Source organism: Bombina bombina, chromosome 2 (genome assembly GCF_027579735.1).
Source record: "Bombina bombina isolate aBomBom1 chromosome 2, aBomBom1.pri, whole genome shotgun sequence".
Classification (NCBI taxonomy): Eukaryota; Metazoa; Chordata; class Amphibia; order Anura; family Bombinatoridae; genus Bombina; species Bombina bombina.
Window position 1 is genome coordinate 341,497,935 of NC_069500.1, and position 19,885 is coordinate 341,517,819.

Sequence of the window (19,885 nt, forward strand, 5' to 3'; positions counted from 1 at the left end):
TCCCGAACAAGTTTTCTAAGGCCGGCTCCAAAACAATTGCTGTCCCACAAGTTCCAGTGTCCTTAAGTTCTATGGCCACACTGCCTCTCTCTGTGACACTCTGTTTAGTACCGGCTGACCCACCCACAAACAAAGCTAGTGCCGGTTTCCCAGCTGTATTCCCAGCCCAGACCAGAGGGGGAGGTTGCTCCCTGGTGGGGCAGGTAAAGCTCGGGTGCCCAAACATGTGGCACCAACTGTATACACTTTTATCCTCCTTGCCCAATGCAACACCTGCCCTCGGTGAGAAATACTCCGGGACAAGAAAAGGATAGAGACCCTGCCAAGCTACTGAGGGGGAGAGTCCGTCAGTCTCTTCTCCCGAGAAGGAGATCTACCGCTGGGGAGGGAGGTCTGCTACCTCCACTCCATGGGAAACTGTGCTGCCGCTGGGGCCAACTGTCTCCTCTCCCAGAAAGGGATTCGGCCGCTCGGGAGAGATATTGATACCCATCTCTCCCTGCAAGGGCTTCTCTGTAAGGGGAGGGAGGACGACTACCTCCACTCCCGAAGGATGGATCTGCCGCTGGAGAGAGAGACCGACTGTCTCCTCTCCCAGAAAGGGGTTCTGCTTACGGGGAGGGAGGACGACTACCTCCGCTCCCAGGGGATGGCTCTGCCGCTGGGGAGAGAGACTGACTCTCTTCTCTCCCGGCTCCTGGCTCTGCCGCTGGGGAGAGAGGTCGACTGTCTCCTCTCCCAGGAAGGGGTTCTGTTTACGGGGAGGGAGGACGACTACCGCTGCTGGGGAGAGAGACCAACTGTCTCCTCTCCCGGCTCCTGGCTCTGCCGCTGGGGAGAAAGATCGACTGTCTCCTCTCCCAAGAATGGGTTCTGTTTACAGGGAGGGAGGACGACTACCTCTGCTCCCAGGGGATGGCTCTGCCGCTGGGGAGAGAGACCGACTGTCTCCTCTCCCGGCTCCTGGCTCTGCCGCTGGGGAGAGAGACTGTCTGTCTCCTCTCCCAGGAAGGGGTTCTGTTTACGGGGAGGGAGGACGACTACCTCCGCTCCCAGGGGATGGCTCTGCCGCTGGGGAGAGAGACCGACTGTCTCCTCTCCCCGGAAGGGATTCTGTTTACGGGGAGGGAGGACGGAGCTCCCAGGGGATGGCTGTGCTGTTGGGGAGAGAGACTGACTGTCTTCTCTCCCGGCTCCTGGTTCTGCCGCTGGGGAGAGAGACCAACTGTCTCCTCTCCCCGGAAGGGGTTCTGTTTACAGGGAGGGAGGACAACTACCTCCGCTCCCAGGGGATGGCTCTGCCGCTTGGGAGAGAGACCGACTGTCTTCTCTCCTGGCTCTGCCGCTGGGGAGAGTTATCAACATCCATCTCTCCCTGCAAGGGGTTCTCTGTAAGGGGAGGGAGGACGACTACATCCGCTCCCGGGTTTCCTGGAGCCGTTACAGGTGCTGGGCAGAGGCCGGCGGCTCTCTGCTCTGTTGTCAGCGCTTTTGCTGGGGTGGCTCCCTTGTCCAAGTCTATAAGCTCAGAGCTAGACTGCCACTCCTCCATGGTCGAGCTCCATGAATTCCAGAGGGCTGCACCCCAGATCTGTATGCCCCTGGCACGCTGCTTAGCGAGATCCAGCAGCCTCCTATATTCCTTGACCAGTGCCTCTTCCTGGTCAATTATAGAAACCAGATCGGCCAGCAGCCAGGTCTCCTCCAAGAGATCCAGCAGTTCCTCTTGGAGCCCAGAGATATCCTCCAGACTCTGGTCTGTCTCGCTCCCAAACTATGGGTCCTCTGTCCTTTTTGTAAACAGCAATCCAGGGCTGCCAAAGCCCTCTGTGGGGGAGCCTTCCTCCAGCCATGGCTGCGCTTGCATAGCGAGCCATTGGAGGGCCCGATAGCCGTCCTCCAACCACATCTCTTGCTGGATCAGTCTATGTAGAACAGCTAGCCATTCCTTCTTTGGCTGTTCTCCCAGGAAAGGCAGTCTCACGGTCCACCGAACCCGGAATCTCGTGTCATTCATGGGGAGGACCTTTCCATTTTCCTGCTCCTGTTGAAGAGCCTCCCACCAGAGGTCTTGGAGGGCAAGGTTCCTCCATGCCAGAACGTCCTGTTCCGAACAAGGGTCATTTGTTCCGGTCAGCATCTTTTGTACTCTCCCTAGGAACTCTGCCTCCATATTTACCGGCTACTGTGGTACGTCTCCTCTGTCAGCAGAAACTGTGTGAAAGAAGCAGATCCCACCGCTGCCAGCCAATGTGACAGATACCCCGGCTACCCCGACTGGGTAGCTCCGCCAAAGGGGTCCTGCTTCCTCCCTGCCGACTGCAGCTATGTAGCTGGCAAGTGACCACAGCCTGTAGCCACCCCTGATGCCTGACAGCATCAGTACTCAGGGTCCCACCCTGTGGCAGACTCCAGCTACCCAGACTAGGTAGCTCTGCCAGAGTGTCCTTCCTCTGCCTGGAACAGGCTGCTATGTAGCCCAGGAAAGTGATTTTTGCAGGAGCCCACCCAAATAACTAGACAGACTAGCCTTCAGGTGAAACGAGAACTGATTTTATTGTAAAACATACACTCCTTTTATACACAGAGCTCATCTTGATAACACAAAGGACAATCCCACAATTTTCCCACCATTTCCGCCCCTCCAGACAGCCTGGCACCTCCATAGGAGCCACAGTCTCACATAATCCCAATACCTAGGGGTGGCGGTTTCGGGTGATCCCGGTGGAGCGGCGGTACTTCCAGGGTGTCATTTTAAAGCTCTCGGTCCCCAGACACCACAGTCCAAAAATCAGCATGATTTGTTTCTGGGGACCGGAGTTAGAGTCCGTTGAAGTTATGGGGATAGGGGTGTCCAAAACCCCCGGTTCCCAAAGGTGCTCCCCTCCGGTAATCCCCCCACCTCTTGTCCTCCCTAGGGACTACTAATCCCCAAAAGAGCGGAGCTCTGGGGCACATGGTTGCTGGAGCGATGTGGGGTAAATTTAGCGGGTGTCCTGTGGCCGACCGGGAGTTCCAGGAGCCTGGACAGCCTGAGAGGGGTTAGGCGGGTGTCCTTTGTGAGGCGGCCGACCGGGAGTTCTAGGAGCCCGGCCAGCCTAGGAGGGTTTTCCTGGTCATACACCAGCTCTTTTCTAAACCAGTATGGAACACAAAACCATGCAACCAAAAGCTTCCAGAGATTGTGGATGCTCTGAGGAGCCCAAAACCACTGAGAAACAGGGGTGAGGTTGTAGGGGGGTGGGGGATAGCCTTAGCCGTCTGGTATCCGTGACATACATATTTTTATATATATATACATATATATATATATATATATATATATATATATATATATATATATATACACACACACATGCACTGTATATGTTTATGTATTGCATTAAATAATAAAATTGTAAAATGCATTTTTTCTTTTGTTTTACAGATGTCCCAATAGAAAGTCTGCGTCTTCGCTTTGCACTTCTACAGTCACTCAATACAACATTAGAGACATTCTTCCTACCCTTGGTGGAATTACGGCAAACAGAAATGTATATGCACAGCATAGCATCCCTGTTGCAGCAAGCCAAAGGTGGGTAAACTGATATGGCCTGTGCAGTGTTGCACCCAAGATCATCAGGGCTCATCTTGTTTTACGTGTCTCAGAACTGAATATCTGCTTCTTTAATCTAAGATTTTGGTTGTAGTACACTCAGCCAGCTTCAGGTGTTATATTAGTGATTACACCATTTTACATGAAGTATTTAAAGGGACATGAAACCCATTTTTTTTATATTTCATGATTTAGAAACAACATGCAATTTTAAACAACTTTCCAATTTACTTCTATTATCTAATTTGCTTCATTCTCTTGATATCCTTTGTTGAAAATCATTCATAAATAGGCTAAACAGCTGCTGATTGATGGCTGCACATAGATGCCTCTTGTGATTGGCTCACCCATTTGCATTGCTATTTCTTCAACAAAGAAAACCTAAAGAATAAAGCAAATGAATCATGAAAGCACAATTTTGGGTTTCATGTTCCTTTAAAGTAATATTTGATGATGTCCAAATAACATGTTCAGGGTTTAGAAAAGCTCATTCCACATTTTATATTATTTCTAGCTGAAACCTAAAGGTCTGCATTGTATTTTTTTTTCCCTTCTGCTAGGATTTATTTTCTATGATACAAAGGTAGCTGTGATGAATCGAGTGTTAAATGCAACAGTGCAAAGGACAGTGGACCATGCTGCACCAGAAATCACTCTGGATCCACTTGAAATTGTTGGCGGTGAGTATAGTAGGTATCATTGGGATGGTTTGCCAACATGGCTAGAGTGAGGTAACTCCTTTTTTTCACCCTGGCATTAACTAAACTTCTCATGCTATGATATATTTTACTTATCACGTTTTTCATGTTGTTCTAACATCTAATATTAGTATCCTCCCTTTAAGCAGTGTATGAACCTGTTCTGCTGTAGAAGCTATCTTTCATATTTAGAGCACCACAGCATTATGTTTCTAGTTTTCCTTTGGGCAATATGTTGGTGTTTTTATTCTGAAGCTTGAATCTCTACAGAAGTTTATCCAATGTCTAAATATCTTTTTTTTTTTTTTCAAACATCTGGCAGAAGAGATGCACAATTTTCTATGTATCAGTATACAGTGTTCTACATTACCTATTTAGGGTTAGATTTCGAGTGGAGCGGTGTTTTGCGCTCCCATTCAGGTGTTATATCCGCTAGAAGTAAGCTTCTTGTGCATGTCGTAGTGTGCTTATTACAGGTTGAAAGTAAAACGTTTTCGCACGAGCGCTAACCCGACACATGTAAAAACCCAATCTTATATCGTTACTGCGTTAATATATTTACCCAATGGAGCGTGAGATCTTTAAAAAAAAAAACTTTTCTCAAGTGCGCTAACCTGACATGAAATATTAATATTTCACATTCCAATGTTTACATAGAAGAGTGTTCTATTTATTCATTAATACATATTTATATACTGTATATATCTGTTTTGTATTCATGTAATTAGCAAGAGTCCATGAGCTAGTGACGTATGGGATATACATTCCTACCAGGAGGGGCAAAGTTTCCCAAACCTCAAAATGCTTATAAATACACCCCTCACCACACCCACAATTCAGTTTTACCAACTTTGCCTCCCATGGAGGTGGTGAAGTAAGTTTGTGCTAGATTTTTACGTTGATATGCGCTTTGCAGCAGGCTGAAGCCCGGTTTTCCTCTCAGAGTGCAGTTAATGTCAGAGGGATGTGAAGAGAGTATTGCCTATTTGAATACCATGGTCTTCCTCTAGGGGATCTATTTCATAGGTTCTCTGTTATCGGTCGTAGAGATTTCTTCTCCTACCTCCCTTTTCAGATCGACGATATACTCTTATATACCATTACCTCTACTGATTCTCATTTCAGTACTGGTTTGGCTATCTACTATATGTAGATGAGTGTCTTAGGGTAAGTAAGTCTTATTTCTATTTGACACTCAAAGCTATGGTTGGGCACTTTATATGTAAAGTTCTAAATATATGTGTTTAAACTTATATTTGCCATGATTCAGGATAATCAGTATTCCTTCATTCAGACTGTCAGTTTCATTTTTTTGGGAAATGCATATAAATTTTATTTTTCTTACCTTAAAATTTTCAATTGACTTTTTTTCAAAAATTGCGGGCTGTTAGGCTTGCGGGTGCAGAAAATGCTTCTATTTATTGCGTTATTCTTGGCGCGAGACTTTTTGGCGCAAAAATTTAGTCATTTCCGGCGTCATAGTTGGCAACCGGAAGTTTTCACGTAATTGCGTCATTTTTTTGACGTATGTGTATTGCGGATTTTTTTTTTGGCGCCAAAAAATATGGGCGTCATTCTTGGCGCCAGTTTTTTTCACATTATTTCAGTCTCACTTTTTAGTTGCTTCTGGTTTTCTAGAGGCTTGTTTCATTTTTTCCCACTCCTGAAACTGCCATTTAAGGAATTTGATAATTTTGCTTTATATGTTGTTTTTTCTTTTACATATTGCAAGATGTCACTACCTGACCCAGGATCAGAATCTACTTCTGGAAAAGCGCTGCATGATGTCGGTTCTACCAAAGTTAAGTGCATTTGTTGTAAACTTTTGGTAACTGTTCCTCCGGCTGTAGTTTGTGTTAGTTGTCATGATAAGCTATCCAACGCTGATAATATTTCCATTAGTAATAATCCATTACCTGTTGTTGTCCCTTCAACATCTAATGTTCAGGATGTTCCTGTTAATGTTAAAGAATTTGTTTCTAATTCTATTCGGAAGGCTCTGTCTGTTATTCCTCCTTCTAGTAAACGTAAGAGGTCTTTTAAAACTTCACATGTTTCAGATGAATTTTTATATGACCGCCATCATTCTGACTTATCTATTTCTGATGAGGATCTATCTGGTTCAGAAGATTCTATCTCAGATATTGACACTGATAAATCTTCATATTTGTTTAAGATGGAGTTTATTCGTTCTTTACTTAAAGAAGTGTTGATTGCATTAGATATGGAGGAGTCTAGTCCTCTTGATATTAAAACTACTAAGCGTTTAAATTCAGTTTTTAAACCTCATGTAGTTATTCCAGAAGTTTTTCCAGTTCCTGATGCTATTTCAGAAGTAATTTCTAGGGAATGGAATAGTCTGGGTACTTCATTTACTCCTTCTCAAAGGTTTAAGAAATTGTAACCTTTTCCATCTGATAGATTAGAGTTTTGGGAGAAAATCCCCAAAGTTGATGGGGCTATCTCTACTCTTGCTAAACGTACTACTATTCCTACGGCAGATAGTACTTTGTTTAAGGATCCTTTAGATAGGAAGCTTGAATCCTTTCTAAGGAAGGCTTATTTATGTTCAGGTAATCTTCTTAGACCTGCTATTTCTTTGGCTGATGTTGCTGCAGCTTCAACTTTCTGGTTGGAGGCTTTAGCGCAACAAGAGCCAGACCATAATGCTTATAGCATTGTTAAACTCCTTCAACATGCTAATAACTTTGTTTGTGATGCCATTTTCGATATCATCAGAATTGATGTCAGGTATATGTCTTTAGCTATTTTAGCTAGAAGAGCTTTATGGCTTAAGTCTTGGAATGCAGATATGACTTCTAAGTCAACTTTGCTTTCTCTTTCTTTCCAAGGTAATAAATTATTTGGTTCTCAGTTAGACTCAATAATTTCAACTGTTACTGGGGGGAAGGGAGCATTTTTACCTCAGGATAAAAAATCTAAAGGTAAATATAGGGCTGCTAATCGTTTTCGTTCCTTTCGTCAGAATAAGGAACAAAAGCCTGACCCTTCCTCTAAAGGAACAGTTTCCGGTTGGAAACCTTCTCCAGTCTGGAATAAATCCAAGCCTTTTAGAAAGTCAAAACCAGCTCCCAAATCCGCATGAAGGTGCGGCCCTCATTCCAGCACTGCTGGTAGGGGGCAGGTTACGATTTTTCAAAGATGTTTGGATCAATTCGATTCAAAGTCTTTGGATTCAGAGCATTGTTTCACAAGGGTACAGAATAGGTTTCAAGGTAAGACCGCCTGTGAGAAGATTCTTTCTTTCACGCATTCCAGTAAACCCAGTAAAGGCGCAAGCGTTTCTGAAATGTGTTTCAGATCTGGAGTCAGCTGGGGTAATTGTGCCAGTTCCAGTTCTGGAACAGGGCCTGGGGTTTTATTCAAATCTGTTCATTGTTCCAAAGAAAGAGAATTCTTTCAGACCAGTTCTGGATCTAAAAATATTGAATCGTTATGTAAGAATACCAACATTCAGGATGGTAACTATAAGGACTATTCTGCCTTTTGTTCAGCAAGGGCATTATATGTCCACAATAGACTTACAGGATGCACATCTTCATATTCCAATTCATCCGGACCATTATCAGTTCCTGAGATTCTCTTTTCTAGACAAGCATTACCAGTTTGTTGCTCTTCCTTTTGGCCTAGCAACAGCTCCAAGGATCTTTTCTCGGTGCCCTTCTTTCTGTAATAAGGGAGCAGGGTATTGCGGTATTTCCTTATTTGGACGATATCTTGGTACTTGCTCAGTCTTTACATTCTGCAGAATCTCACACAAATCAACTTGTGTTGTTTCTTCAAAGACATGGTTGGAGGATCAATTTACCAAAGAGTTCCTTGATTCCTCAGACAAGGGTAACCTTTTTGGGTTTCCAAATAGATTCAGTGTCCATGACTTTGTCTCTAACAGAAAAGAGACGTCTGAAATTGGTTTCATCTTGTCGAAACCTTCAGTCTCAATCTTTCCCTTCGGTAGCTTTGTGCATGGAAATTTTAGGTCTTATGACTGCTGCATCGGACGCAATCCCTTTTGCTAGTTTTCACATGAGATCTCTTCAGTTTTGTATGCTGAACCAATGGCGCAGGGATTATACAAAGATATCACAATTAATATCCTTAAATCCCAATGTTCGATCTTCTCTGACTTGGTGGTTAGATCACCATCGTTTAGTTCAAGGGGCCTCTTTTGTTCGTCCAACCTGGACTGTGATCTCAACATATGCGAGTCTTTCAGGTTGGGGGGCTGTATGGGGATCTCTGACAGCGCAGGGGGTTTGTGGAATCTCAGGAGGCGAGATTACCAATCAACATTTTGGAACTCCGTGCGATTTTCAGAGCTCTTCAGTTCTGGTCTCTTCTGAAGAGAGAATCGTTTATTTGTTTTCAGACAGACAATGTCACAACCGTGGCATATGTCAATCATCAAGGGGGGACTCACAGTCCTTAGGCTATGAAAGAAGTATCTCGGATACTTGTATGGGCGGAATCCAGCTCCTGTCTAGTTTCTGCGGATCACATCCCAGGTATAGACTATTGGGAAGCGGATTAGCTCAGTCGCCAGACGTTACATCCGGGCGAATGGTCTCTTCACCCAGAGGTATTTCTTCAGATTGTTCAAATCTGGGGGCTTCCAGAAATAGATCTGATGGCCTCTCATCTAAACAAGAAACTTCCCAGGTATCTGTCCAGATCCAGGGATCCTCAGGCGGAAGCGGTGGGCGCGTTGTCACTTCCTTGGATTTATCAACCTGCTTATATCTTTCCGCCTCTAGTTCTTCTTCCAAGAGTGATTTCCAAAATCCTAATGGAGCGTTCGTTTGTACTGCTGGTGGCTCCAGCATGGCCACACAGGTTTTGGTATGCGGATCTCGTTCGGATGGCAAGTTGTCAACCTTGGACACTTCCGTTAAGGCCAGACCTTCTGTCTCAAGGCCCATTTTTCCATCAGGATCTCAAATCATTAAATTTGAAGGTATGGAGATTGAACGCTTAATACTTAGTCATAGAGGTTTCTCTGACTCAGTGATTAATACTATGTTACAGGCTCGTAAATCTGTGTCTAGGAAGATCTTTTACCGAGTCTGGAAGACTTACATTTCTTGGTGTTCTTCACATAAATTCTCTTGGCATTCTTTTAGAATTCCTAGAATTTTACAATTTCTTCAAGATGGTTTGGAAAAGGGTTTGTCTGCAAGTTCCTTGAAAGGACAAATCTCTGCTCTTTCGGTTCTTTTTCACAGAAAGATTGCTAATCATCCTGATATTCATTGTTTTGTACAGGCTTTGGTTCGTATCAAACCTGTCATTAAGTCAATCTCTCCTCCTTGGAGTCTCAATTTGGTTCTGAGGGCTTTACAGGCTCCTCCGTTTGAACCTATGCATTCTCTGGATATTAAATTACTTTCTTGGAAAGTTTTGTTCCTTTTGGCCATCTCTTCTGCTAGAAGAGTTTCTGAGTTATCTGCTCTTTCTTGTGAATCTCCTTTTCTGATTTTTCATCAGGATAAGGCGGTGTTGCGGACTTCATTTAATATTTTACCTAAGGTTGTGAATTCTAACAACATTAGTAGAGAAATTGTTGTCCCTTCATTGTGTCCTAATCCTAAGAATTCTCTGGAAAGATCTTTACATTCTTTGGATGTAGTAAGAGCTTTGAAATATTATGTTGAAGCTACTAAAGATTTCAGAAAGACTTCTAGTCTATTTGCTATCTTTTCTGGTTCTAGGAAAGGTCAGAAGGCTTCTGCCATTTCTTTGGCGTCTTGGTTAAAGTCTTTGATTCATCATGCTTATGTAGAGTCGGGTAAATCCCCGCCTCAAAGGATTACAGCTCATTCTACTAGGTCAGTTTCTACTTCCTGGGCTTTTAGGAATGAAGCTTCTGTTGATCAGATTTGCAAAGCAACAACTTGGTCTTCTTTGCATACTTTTACTAAATTCTACCATTTTGATGTTTTATCTTCTTCTGAAGCAGTTTTTGGTAGAAAAGTACTTCAGGCAGCTGTTTCAGTTTGATTCTTCTGCTTATAATTTCAGTTTTTTTCATTATAAGATTAAAACTTTTTGATTTGGGTTGTGGATTATTTTTTCAGCGGAATTGGCTGTCTTTATTTTATCCCTCCCTCGCTAGTGACTCTTGCGTGGAAGTTCCACATCTTGGGTATCTGCTATCCCATACGTCACTAGCTCATGGAGTCCATGAGGCCCACCCTTTTTTGTGGTGGTTATGATTTTTTTGTATAAAGCACAATTATTCCAATTCCTTTTTTTTATGCTTTTGCTCCTTTCTTATCACCCCACTTTTTGGCTGTTCGTTAAACTGAATTGTGGGTGTGGTGAGGGGTGTATTTATAGGCATTTCTTCTGTTAAGTGTGATCAGTCCACGGGTCATCATTACTTCTGGGATATTAACTCCTCCCCAACAGGAAGTGCAAGAGGATTCACCCAGCAGAGCTGCATATAGCTCCTCCCCTCTACGTCACTCCCAGTCATTCTCTTGCACCCAACGACTAGATAGGAGGTGTGAGAGGGCTATGGTGATTATACTTAGTTTTATATCTTCAATCAAAAGTTTGTTATTTTAAAATAGCACCGGAGTGTGTTATTACCTCTCTGGCAGAGTTTGACGAAGAATCTACCAGAGTTTTTGCTATGATTTTAGCCGGAGTAGTTAAGATCATATTGCGTTTTCTCGGCCATCTGAGGAGAGGTAAACTTCAGATCAGGGGACAGCGGGCAGATGAATCTGCATAGAGGTATGTAGCAGCTTTTATTTTCTGACAATGGAATTGATGAGAAAATCCTGCCATACCGATATAATGTCATGTATGTATACTTTACACTTCAGTATTCTGGGGAATGGTACTTCACTAGAATTACACTGTAAGAAGTACATTAAGCTGTTTAATAACTAGAAATTATGTTTAACGTTTTTGCTGGAATGTAAAATCGTTTTCATTTGCTGAGGTACTGAGTGAATAAATGTTTGGGCACCATTTTCCCACTTGGCAGTTGCTTAATCTTTTTCTGACAGTTTCTGTTATCTCTCACTGCTGTGTGTGAGGGGGAAGGGCCGTTTTTTGGCGCCTTTTCTATGCATCAGTTATTTCAGTCAGCAGCTCATTGTATTTCCTGCATGATCCGGTTCATCTCTACAGAACTCAGGGGTCTTCAAACTTATTTTGAGGGAGGTAATTTCTCTCAGCAGAGCTGTGAGAATTATAGTTGACTGTGATAAAAAACGTTTATTCTGTAATTGTTTCCTGCTTTCAGAATTTGTTATCTTTGCTATTGGGATTAAACCTTTGCTAAAGTTGTGTTGTTTACAAGGATTGAGGCTATAACTGTTTCAATTTATTAATTTTCAACTGTCATAGATTTTCTGTGCTTCTTAAAGGCACAGTACGTTTTTAATATTATTCTAATTGAATTGTATTCTAAGTTGCAAGTTTATTTGCTAGTGTGTTAAACATGTCTGATTCAGAGGAAGATACCTGTGTCATTTGTTGCAATGCCAAAGTGGAGCCCAATAGAAATTTATGTACTAACTGTATTGATGCTACTTTAAATAAAAGTCAATCTGTACAAATTGAACAAATTTCACCAAACAACGAGGGGAGAGTTATGCCGACTAACTCGCCTCACGTGCCAGTACCTGCATCTCCCGCTCGGGAGGTGCGTGATATTGTAGCGCCGAGTACATCTGGCCGGCCATTACAAATCACATTACAGGATATGGCTTCTGTTATGACTGAAGTTTTGGCTAAATTACCAGAACTAAGAGGTAAGCGTGATCACTCTGGGGTGAGAACAGAGTGCGCTGATAATATTAGGGCCATGTCAGATACTGCGTCACAGGTTGCAGAACATGAGGACGGAGAACTTCATTCTGTGGGTGACGGTTCTGATCCAAACAGACTGGATTCAGATATTTCAAATTTTAAATTTAAACTGGAAAACCTCCGTGTATTACTAGGGGAGGTGTTAGCGGCTCTGAATGATTGTAACACAGTTGCAATACCAGAGAAAATGTGTAGGTTGGATAAATATTTTGCGGTACCGACGAGTACTGAGGTTTTTCCTATACCTAAGAGAATTACTGAAATTGTTTCTAAGGAGTGGGATAGACCCGGTGTGCCGTTCTCACCCCCTCCGATATTTAGAAAAATGTTTCCAATAGACGCCACCACACGGGACTTATGGCAAGCGGTCCCTAAGGTAGAGGGAGCAGTTTCTACTTTAGCTAAGCGTACCACTATCCCGGTGGAGGATAGCTGTGCTTTTTCAGATCCAATGGATAAAAAATTAGAGGGTTACCTTAAGAAAATGTTTGTTCAACAAGGTTTTATATTGCAACCCCTTGGATGCATTGCGCCGATCACGGCTGCAGCGGCGTTCTGGATTGAGTCTCTGGAAGAGAACATTAGTTCAGCTACTCTGGACGACATTACGGACAGGCTTAGAGTCCTTAAACTAGCTAATTCATTCATTTCGGAGGCCGTAGTACATCTAACTAAACTTACGGCGAAGAATTCAGGATTCGCCATTCAGGCACGCAGGGCGCTGTGGCTAAAATCCTGGTCAGCTGATGTTACTTCTAAGTCTAAATTGCTTAATATACCTTTCAAAGGGCAGACCTTATTCGGGCCTGGGTTGAAAGAGATTATCGCTGACATTACAGGAGGTAAAGGCCATGCCCTGCCTCAGGACAAAGCCAAAACTAAGACTAGACAGTCTAATTTTCGTTCCTTTCGTAATTTCAAAGCAGGAGCAGCATCAACTTCCTCTGCACCAAAACAGGAAGGAGCTGTTGCTCGCTACAGACAAGGCTGGAAACCTAACCAGTCCTGGAACAAGGGCAAGCAGACCAGGAAACCTACTGCTGCCCCTAAAACGGCATGAATTGAGGGCCCCCGATCCGGGATCGGATCTAGTGGGGGGCAAGCTTTCTCTCTTCGCCCAGGCTTGGGCAAGAGATGTCCAGGATCCCTGGGCACTAGAAATAATATCTCAGGGATACCTTCTGGACTTCAAATACTCTCCTCCAAGAGAGAGATTTCATCTGTCAAGGTTGTCAACAATCCAGACAAAGAAAGAGGCGTTTCTACGCTGCGTACAAGAGCTCTTGTTAATGGGAGTAATCCACCCAGTTCCACGATCGGAACAGGGACAGGGGTTTTACTCAAATCTGTTTGTGGTTCCCAAAAAAGAGGGAACTTTCAGACCAATCCTGGACTTAAAGATCCTAAACAAGTTCCTAAGAGTTCCATCGTTCAAGATGGAGACTATTCGGACAATTTTACCTATGATCCAAGAGGGTCAGTACATGACCACTGTAGATTTAAAAGATGCTTACCTTCACATACCGATTCACAAAGATCATTACCGGTACCTAAGGTTTGCCTTCCTAGGCAGGCATTACCAGTTTGTAGCTCTTCCATTCGGATTGGCTACAGCTCCAAGAATCTTCACAAAGGTTCTGGGTGCTCTTCTGGCGGTACTAAGACCGCGGGGAATCTCGGTAGCTCCATACCTAGACGACATTCTGATTCAAGCTTCAAGCTTTCAAACTGCCAAGTCTCATACAGAGTTAGTACTGGCATTTCTAAGGTCACATGGATGGAAGGTGAACGAAAAGAAAAGTTCACTCGTTCCACTCACAAGAGTTCCCTTCCTGGGGACTCTTATAGATTCTGTAAAAATGAAGATTTACCTGACAGAGGACAGGTTAACAAGACTTCAAAGTGCTTGCCGCACCCTTCATTCCATTCAACACCCGTCAGTGGCTCAATGCATGGAGGTAATCGGCTTAATGGTAGCGGCAATGGACATAGTACCCCTTGCACGCCTACACCTCAGACCACTGCAACTGTGCATGCTAAGTCAGTGGAATGGGGATTACTCAGACTTATCCCCTTCTCTGAATCTGGATCAAGAGACCAGAAATTCTCTTCTTTGGTGGCTTTCTCGGCCACATCTGTCCAGGGGGATGCCATTCAGCAGACCAGACTGGACAATTGTAACAACAGACGCCAGCCTTCTAGGTTGGGGTGCCGTCTGGAATTCTCTGAAGGCTCTGGGACAATGGAGTCAGGAGGAGAGTCTCCTGCCAATAAACATTCTGGAATTGAGAGCAGTTCTCAATGCCCTCCTGGCTTGGCCCCAGTTGACAACGCGGAGTTTCATCAGGTTTCAGTCGGACAACATCACGACTGTAGCTTACATCAACCATCAGGGAGGGACACGAAGCTCCCTAGCTATGATGGAAGTATCAAAGATAATTCGCTGGGCAGAGTCTCACTCTTGCCACCTGTCAGCAATCCACATCCCGGGAGTGGAGAACTGGGAGGCGGATTTCTTAAGTCGTCAGACTTTTCATCCGGGGGAGTGGGAACTTCATCCGGAGGTCTTTGCCCAAATACTTCGACGTTGGGGCAAACCAGAGATAGATCTCATGGCGTCTCGACAGAACGCCAAGCTTCCTCGTTATGGGTCCAGATCCAGGGATCCAGAAGCAGTCCTGATAGATGCCCTGACAGCACCTTGGGATTTCAGGATGGCTTACGTGTTTCCACCCTTCCCGATGCTTCCTCGATTGATTGCCAGAATCAAACAAGAGAGAGCATCAGTGATTCTAATAGCACCTGCGTGGCCACGCAGGACTTGGTATGCAGATCTGGTGGACATGTCATCCTGTCCACCTTGGTCTCTACCTCTGAAACAGGACCTTCTGATACAGGGTCCCTTCAAACATCAAAGTCTAACTTCTCTGAAGCTGACTGCTTGGAAATTGAACGCTTGATTTTATCAAGACGTGGGTTTTCGGAGTCAGTTATTGATACCTTAATACAGGCTAGGAAACCTGTTACCAGAAAGATTTACCATAATATATGGCGTAAATACCTATATTGGTGTGAATCCAAAGGTTACTCTTGGAGTAAGGTTAGGATTCCTAGGATATTGTCTTTTCTACAAGAAGGTTTAGAAAAGGGTTTATCCGCTAGTTCATTAAAGGGACAGATCTCAGCTCTGTCCATTCTGTTACACAAACGCCTGTCAGAAGTTCCTGACGTCCAGGCTTTTTGTCAGGCTTTGGCCAGGATTAAGCCTGTGTTTAAAACGGTTGCTCCACCATGGAGTTTAAACCTTGTTCTTAATGTTTTACAGGGCGTTCCGTTTGAACCCCTTCATTCCATTGATATAAAGTTGTTATCTTGGAAAGTTCTATTTTTAATGGCTATTTCCTCGGCTCGAAGAGTCTCTGAGTTATCAGCCTTACATTGTGATTCTCCTTATTTGATTTTTCATTCGGATAAGGTAGTTCTGCGTACTAAACCTGGGTTCTTACCTAAGGTAGTTACTAACAGGAATATCAATCAAGAGATTGTTGTTCCTTCTTTATGCCCAAATCCTTCTTCGAAGAAGGAACGTCTACTGCACAACCTGGATGTAGTCCGTGCTCTAAAATTTTACTTACAGGCAACTAAGGAATTTCAACAAACGTCTTCTCTGTTTGTCGTTTACTCTGGGCAGAGGAGAGGTCAAAAAGCTTCTGCTACCTCTCTTTCTTTTTGGCTTCGTAGCATAATTCGTTTAGCTTATGAGACTGCTGGACAGCAGCCTCCTGAAAGGATTACAGCTCATTCCACTAGAGCTGTGGCTTCTACTTGGGCCTTTAAGAATGAGGCCTCTGTTGAACAGATTTGCAAGGCTGCAACTTGGTCTTCGCTTCATACTTTTTCCAAATTTTCCAAATTTGACACTTTTGCTTCATCGGAGGCTATTTTTGGGAGAAAGGTTCTTCAGGCAGTGGTTCCTTCTGTATAAAGAGCCTGCCTATCCCTCCCGTCATCCGTGTACTTTTGCTTTGGTATTGGTATCCCAGAAGTAATGATGACCCGTGGACTGATCACACTTAACAGAAGAAAACATAATTTATGCTTACCTGATAAATTCCTTTCTTCTGTAGTGTGATCAGTCCACGGCCCGCCCTGTTTTAAGGCAGGTAAATATTTTTTAATTTATACTCCAGTCACCACTTCACCCTTGGCTTTTCCTTTCTCGTTGGTCCTTGGTCGAATGACTGGGAGTGACGTAGAGGGGAGGAGCTATATGCAGCTCTGCTGGGTGAATCCTCTTGCACTTCCTGTTGGGGAGGAGTTAATATCCCAGAAGTAATGATGACCCGTGGACTGATCACACTACAGAAGAAAGGAATTTATCAGGTAAGCATAAATTATGTTTTTGAGGTTTGGGAAACTTTGCCCCTCCTGGTAGGAATGTATATCCCATACGTCACTAGCTTATGGACTCTTGCTAATATGAAAGAAATGAATTTATCAGGTAAGTTCCTACATAAATTGTTTTTTTTTAGCTAAAAAATAATATATATATATATATATATATATATATATACTGTGTGTGTGTGTGTGTGTGTGTGTATATATATATATATATATATATATATATATATATATATATATATATATATATATACACTTTCAACCTGTAATATGTGCGCTATTTCTGATGTGCACAAAAAGCCCAGATAAACCCTTTTTCGTCTCTCGTAATCTAGCCCTTAGTGGGTGGCTAACCCAAGAGATTTTACTGACCAACTGGCTAAAATGTAAGCATATATATGGCTACAATTATTAAATTTTTTCCCTTCAATCTTTGTTACACAAATTATCATTAAATACATTCAGGTAGCATTATGTGGTAGCTGCCCTCATCCAGCTACCACATAATGCTACCTGGATGGCAAAATTGTCTGTGGAGAACACCACCAAATTATTTTAGTAGCCTTCAGATTTTATATTTAAATTTATCTTTATTAGCCCAATAAGATTTACTTTGTTCACATAGGAGAAATTCGTAGCTCTGAAAATTCCTACTTCTGCCAGGCTGCTCGTCAGCTGGCCTGCATCCCATCCTCACAACTCTGTGTCAAATTGGCAAGTGGAGGGGATCCCACATATGCATTCAACATCCGATTTACTGGAGAAGAAGTGCATGGCACAAGTGAGTATGTTTTGTTTTCAGTTTCATATTATATTGCAATATAAATCTATATGTATTTTCAAAGAGTGACAGGAAAATGCATAGTTATTATTTACTGTGCAGTCAAATCCCTAATTCTTTTAAGTTAGCTGGGATCACCTCCCTTTCTTCAATAGACGAGTACTGCGAAAACATACAGCCGTAAAACAGTAATGAATGTTTAATATATTAATGTTTTATTCTCCATTAAATATTTTAATCATAGTGTTGTATTGACTGTGTTGTCTTTCTTGTATTTAACCGATCTTCTTCATTTGAGTCCAGTTCTTCTCCACACAGTGTTCATTTTTGTTAAAGTTAGCAGGATAAGGAGTAAAAACAAATGTAAAAAGTAATGTTCAAAAAAAAGAAGCATGTGGGTCAACAAATTGTTTTACTTTCGCTTCTTGTAAGTGTCTTAAGTTTAAGAAATCTTAAAAATAAAAGATTATTTGCGTTATACAAAACCTTTCTGTGGATTTTGCATGCCCATATAGTAATTTGTTTAATTGGCTGGATTTTTCTATACTGATTTCACTACTGAATAACTAGAAGTTAAATCCAAAGTACATAAACTTGTATATTTTGGTGCATATGCCTTAATAAAACTAAGCAGTGATACCCCCCTCCCGGAGTTGATGGACTGAAAATACATAATTACATAATTTGACCTTGCCTGCACTTTTACTGGTGTCCTAAATAAGGTGGACTAGAAAAAATGGTAGAGAACCTGTTTCTTTGGCAGGACTTTTAAAGTCTTGGAGTGCAAACCCTGTAGATAACCATCGTGCAAAAATTATAAAAGATGCTATAGGCTAATAACCGATGTGGAAGTATCATGCTGGAATATCCAAGTAGAAAATATGTCCCAAATTCTATAATTGACTAAATTAAAAGGCTTCTTCCATGCTTGAAGTAACATTGACAGGAATTGGAAGGTTGAATTGCTGTCAACAGGCTGCCAACATAATTTGCTAAGGGTTGGGATGTAGAGTACCTCTGGGAAAAATGTAATCACCTATGGGATGTTACTGGAGAAAAAACACAGGTCAGCCTGAAATTCCAAGTCTAAGGAAGAGCCTCCACTCCCATAAAGTAAAGGATTGGAAATAAATTGAAGAACCAATTACCTTGATGATGAGGTTTGGATGCCATATAACCCCTTTTGACAATTATATAGCCCCTTTTGATAATTACAAAAATCGTTTATCTTTTCAGTGATAAATCTGTCTGCACTCTGGACAGCAAAATCAATGAGACCCAGGTACTTCTATCCATTATGGGACATGGGTGTGACTTTGGCTATACACAAAATGATTTCTTTCTAATGACAAGGTGAGTCCACGGATCATCATCAATTACTTTTGGGAATATCACTCTTGGCCAACAGAAGGAGGCAAAGAGCACCACAGCAAAACTATTAAGTATCACTTCCCTTCCCACAAACCCTAGTGATTCTCTTTGCCTGCGGTGCAAGGAGGAGGTGAAGTTTTCGGTGTCTGATAAGATGTTTTCTGCAATCAAGAGTTTATTATTTTAAAGCAGAGTAGCAGGTTTTCTCTGATCTTTCCTGGGGTCTAGCCATAGCCCAGGTCAGTCTCTTCAGTAGGGCAGTGGTGGCTTTTACGCAATTGGGAACTTGTGAGGTACAATCCTCACTGCGCTTTCTCAAACAGTTTTGCCGCCCTATTCAGAAAGCCTGAGTAAGCTTACTTGGTTCTTTCTTTTTCCACAGGTCCATGTGAGGGATGCCATCCTCTCAAACCAGGTGAGCTGTCCTTCTGCTGGACAGATGAACATTCACGTAAGTGCCAAGAATATTTTTCTTTATTATGAGGGAAACTTTAAAACTTAAGCAGTTAATACTGCAGGGAGACATTTGTATCATTGACCCTATGAGGGTTAATTGCATAGGCAGACAGCAGGTACTGTGGAAGATGGGGAGTGTTTTTATTACTTTTACTTTTGGCTCAGTTAGTGTCCTTAGCTCTGGTTGGGATCCGGTTAAGGACTATGTGAGGAGTGTGCCGTTATTATTTTAACTATAGGTACGGCCATGCCTTTTTTCTTTACTGTTTACTGTTATGGAATTTCACTGCGGTCTTAATGGCTACCGGGACTGCCCCTGACTACAGTGAGGCAGTTTCCTTCTGAGGCGGCAGCCAGTTTAGGTGCGCTTTCCGGACTCACTTCCTGTGTGTTACGGAGCGGATACGCAGCTTGGATACGGAACGGCTCTGCTCTAGTGAAGATCTCTCAGCCGTCTAATTTTAGAGTTCCGGAGTGAAAACCGGATCATTTATATTTGAGACTTAAACTCAGTCGGCAGGACAGGTAGGCATCTCAGCAAAGAGCTGAGGTGTAGAGGGTGCATGGCGGTGTAATAGGATAATTGCTCCACTTAGTTTTTTCAATCAAGTATTTTGAACAAATATAATTTAAAGGGGCAGTAGCGGTTTTAGTAAAGATTTGGTAAAGTGAAATAAAAGCAGTTTTTCTTTTTTTTCTCTTTTTTGTAGTACTTATTGGGCCTAAAGATGGATCAAG

General features: G+C 42.8%; 1 protein-coding gene across 1 annotated transcript in view; it reads left to right on the plus strand.

Moving 5' to 3' along the window:
• HECTD4 (HECT domain E3 ubiquitin protein ligase 4) overlaps window positions 1-19,885 on the plus strand; it is a 666,929-nt gene that overhangs the window by 593,329 nt on the left and 53,715 nt on the right. The window contains exons 64-66 of the mRNA XM_053699752.1: window positions 3,428-3,574; window positions 4,156-4,275; window positions 17,165-17,320. Of these exons, the coding sequence (XP_053555727.1) occupies window positions 3,428-3,574; window positions 4,156-4,275; window positions 17,165-17,320 (423 nt within the window). The remainder of the gene's footprint in view (window positions 1-3,427; window positions 3,575-4,155; window positions 4,276-17,164; window positions 17,321-19,885) is intronic.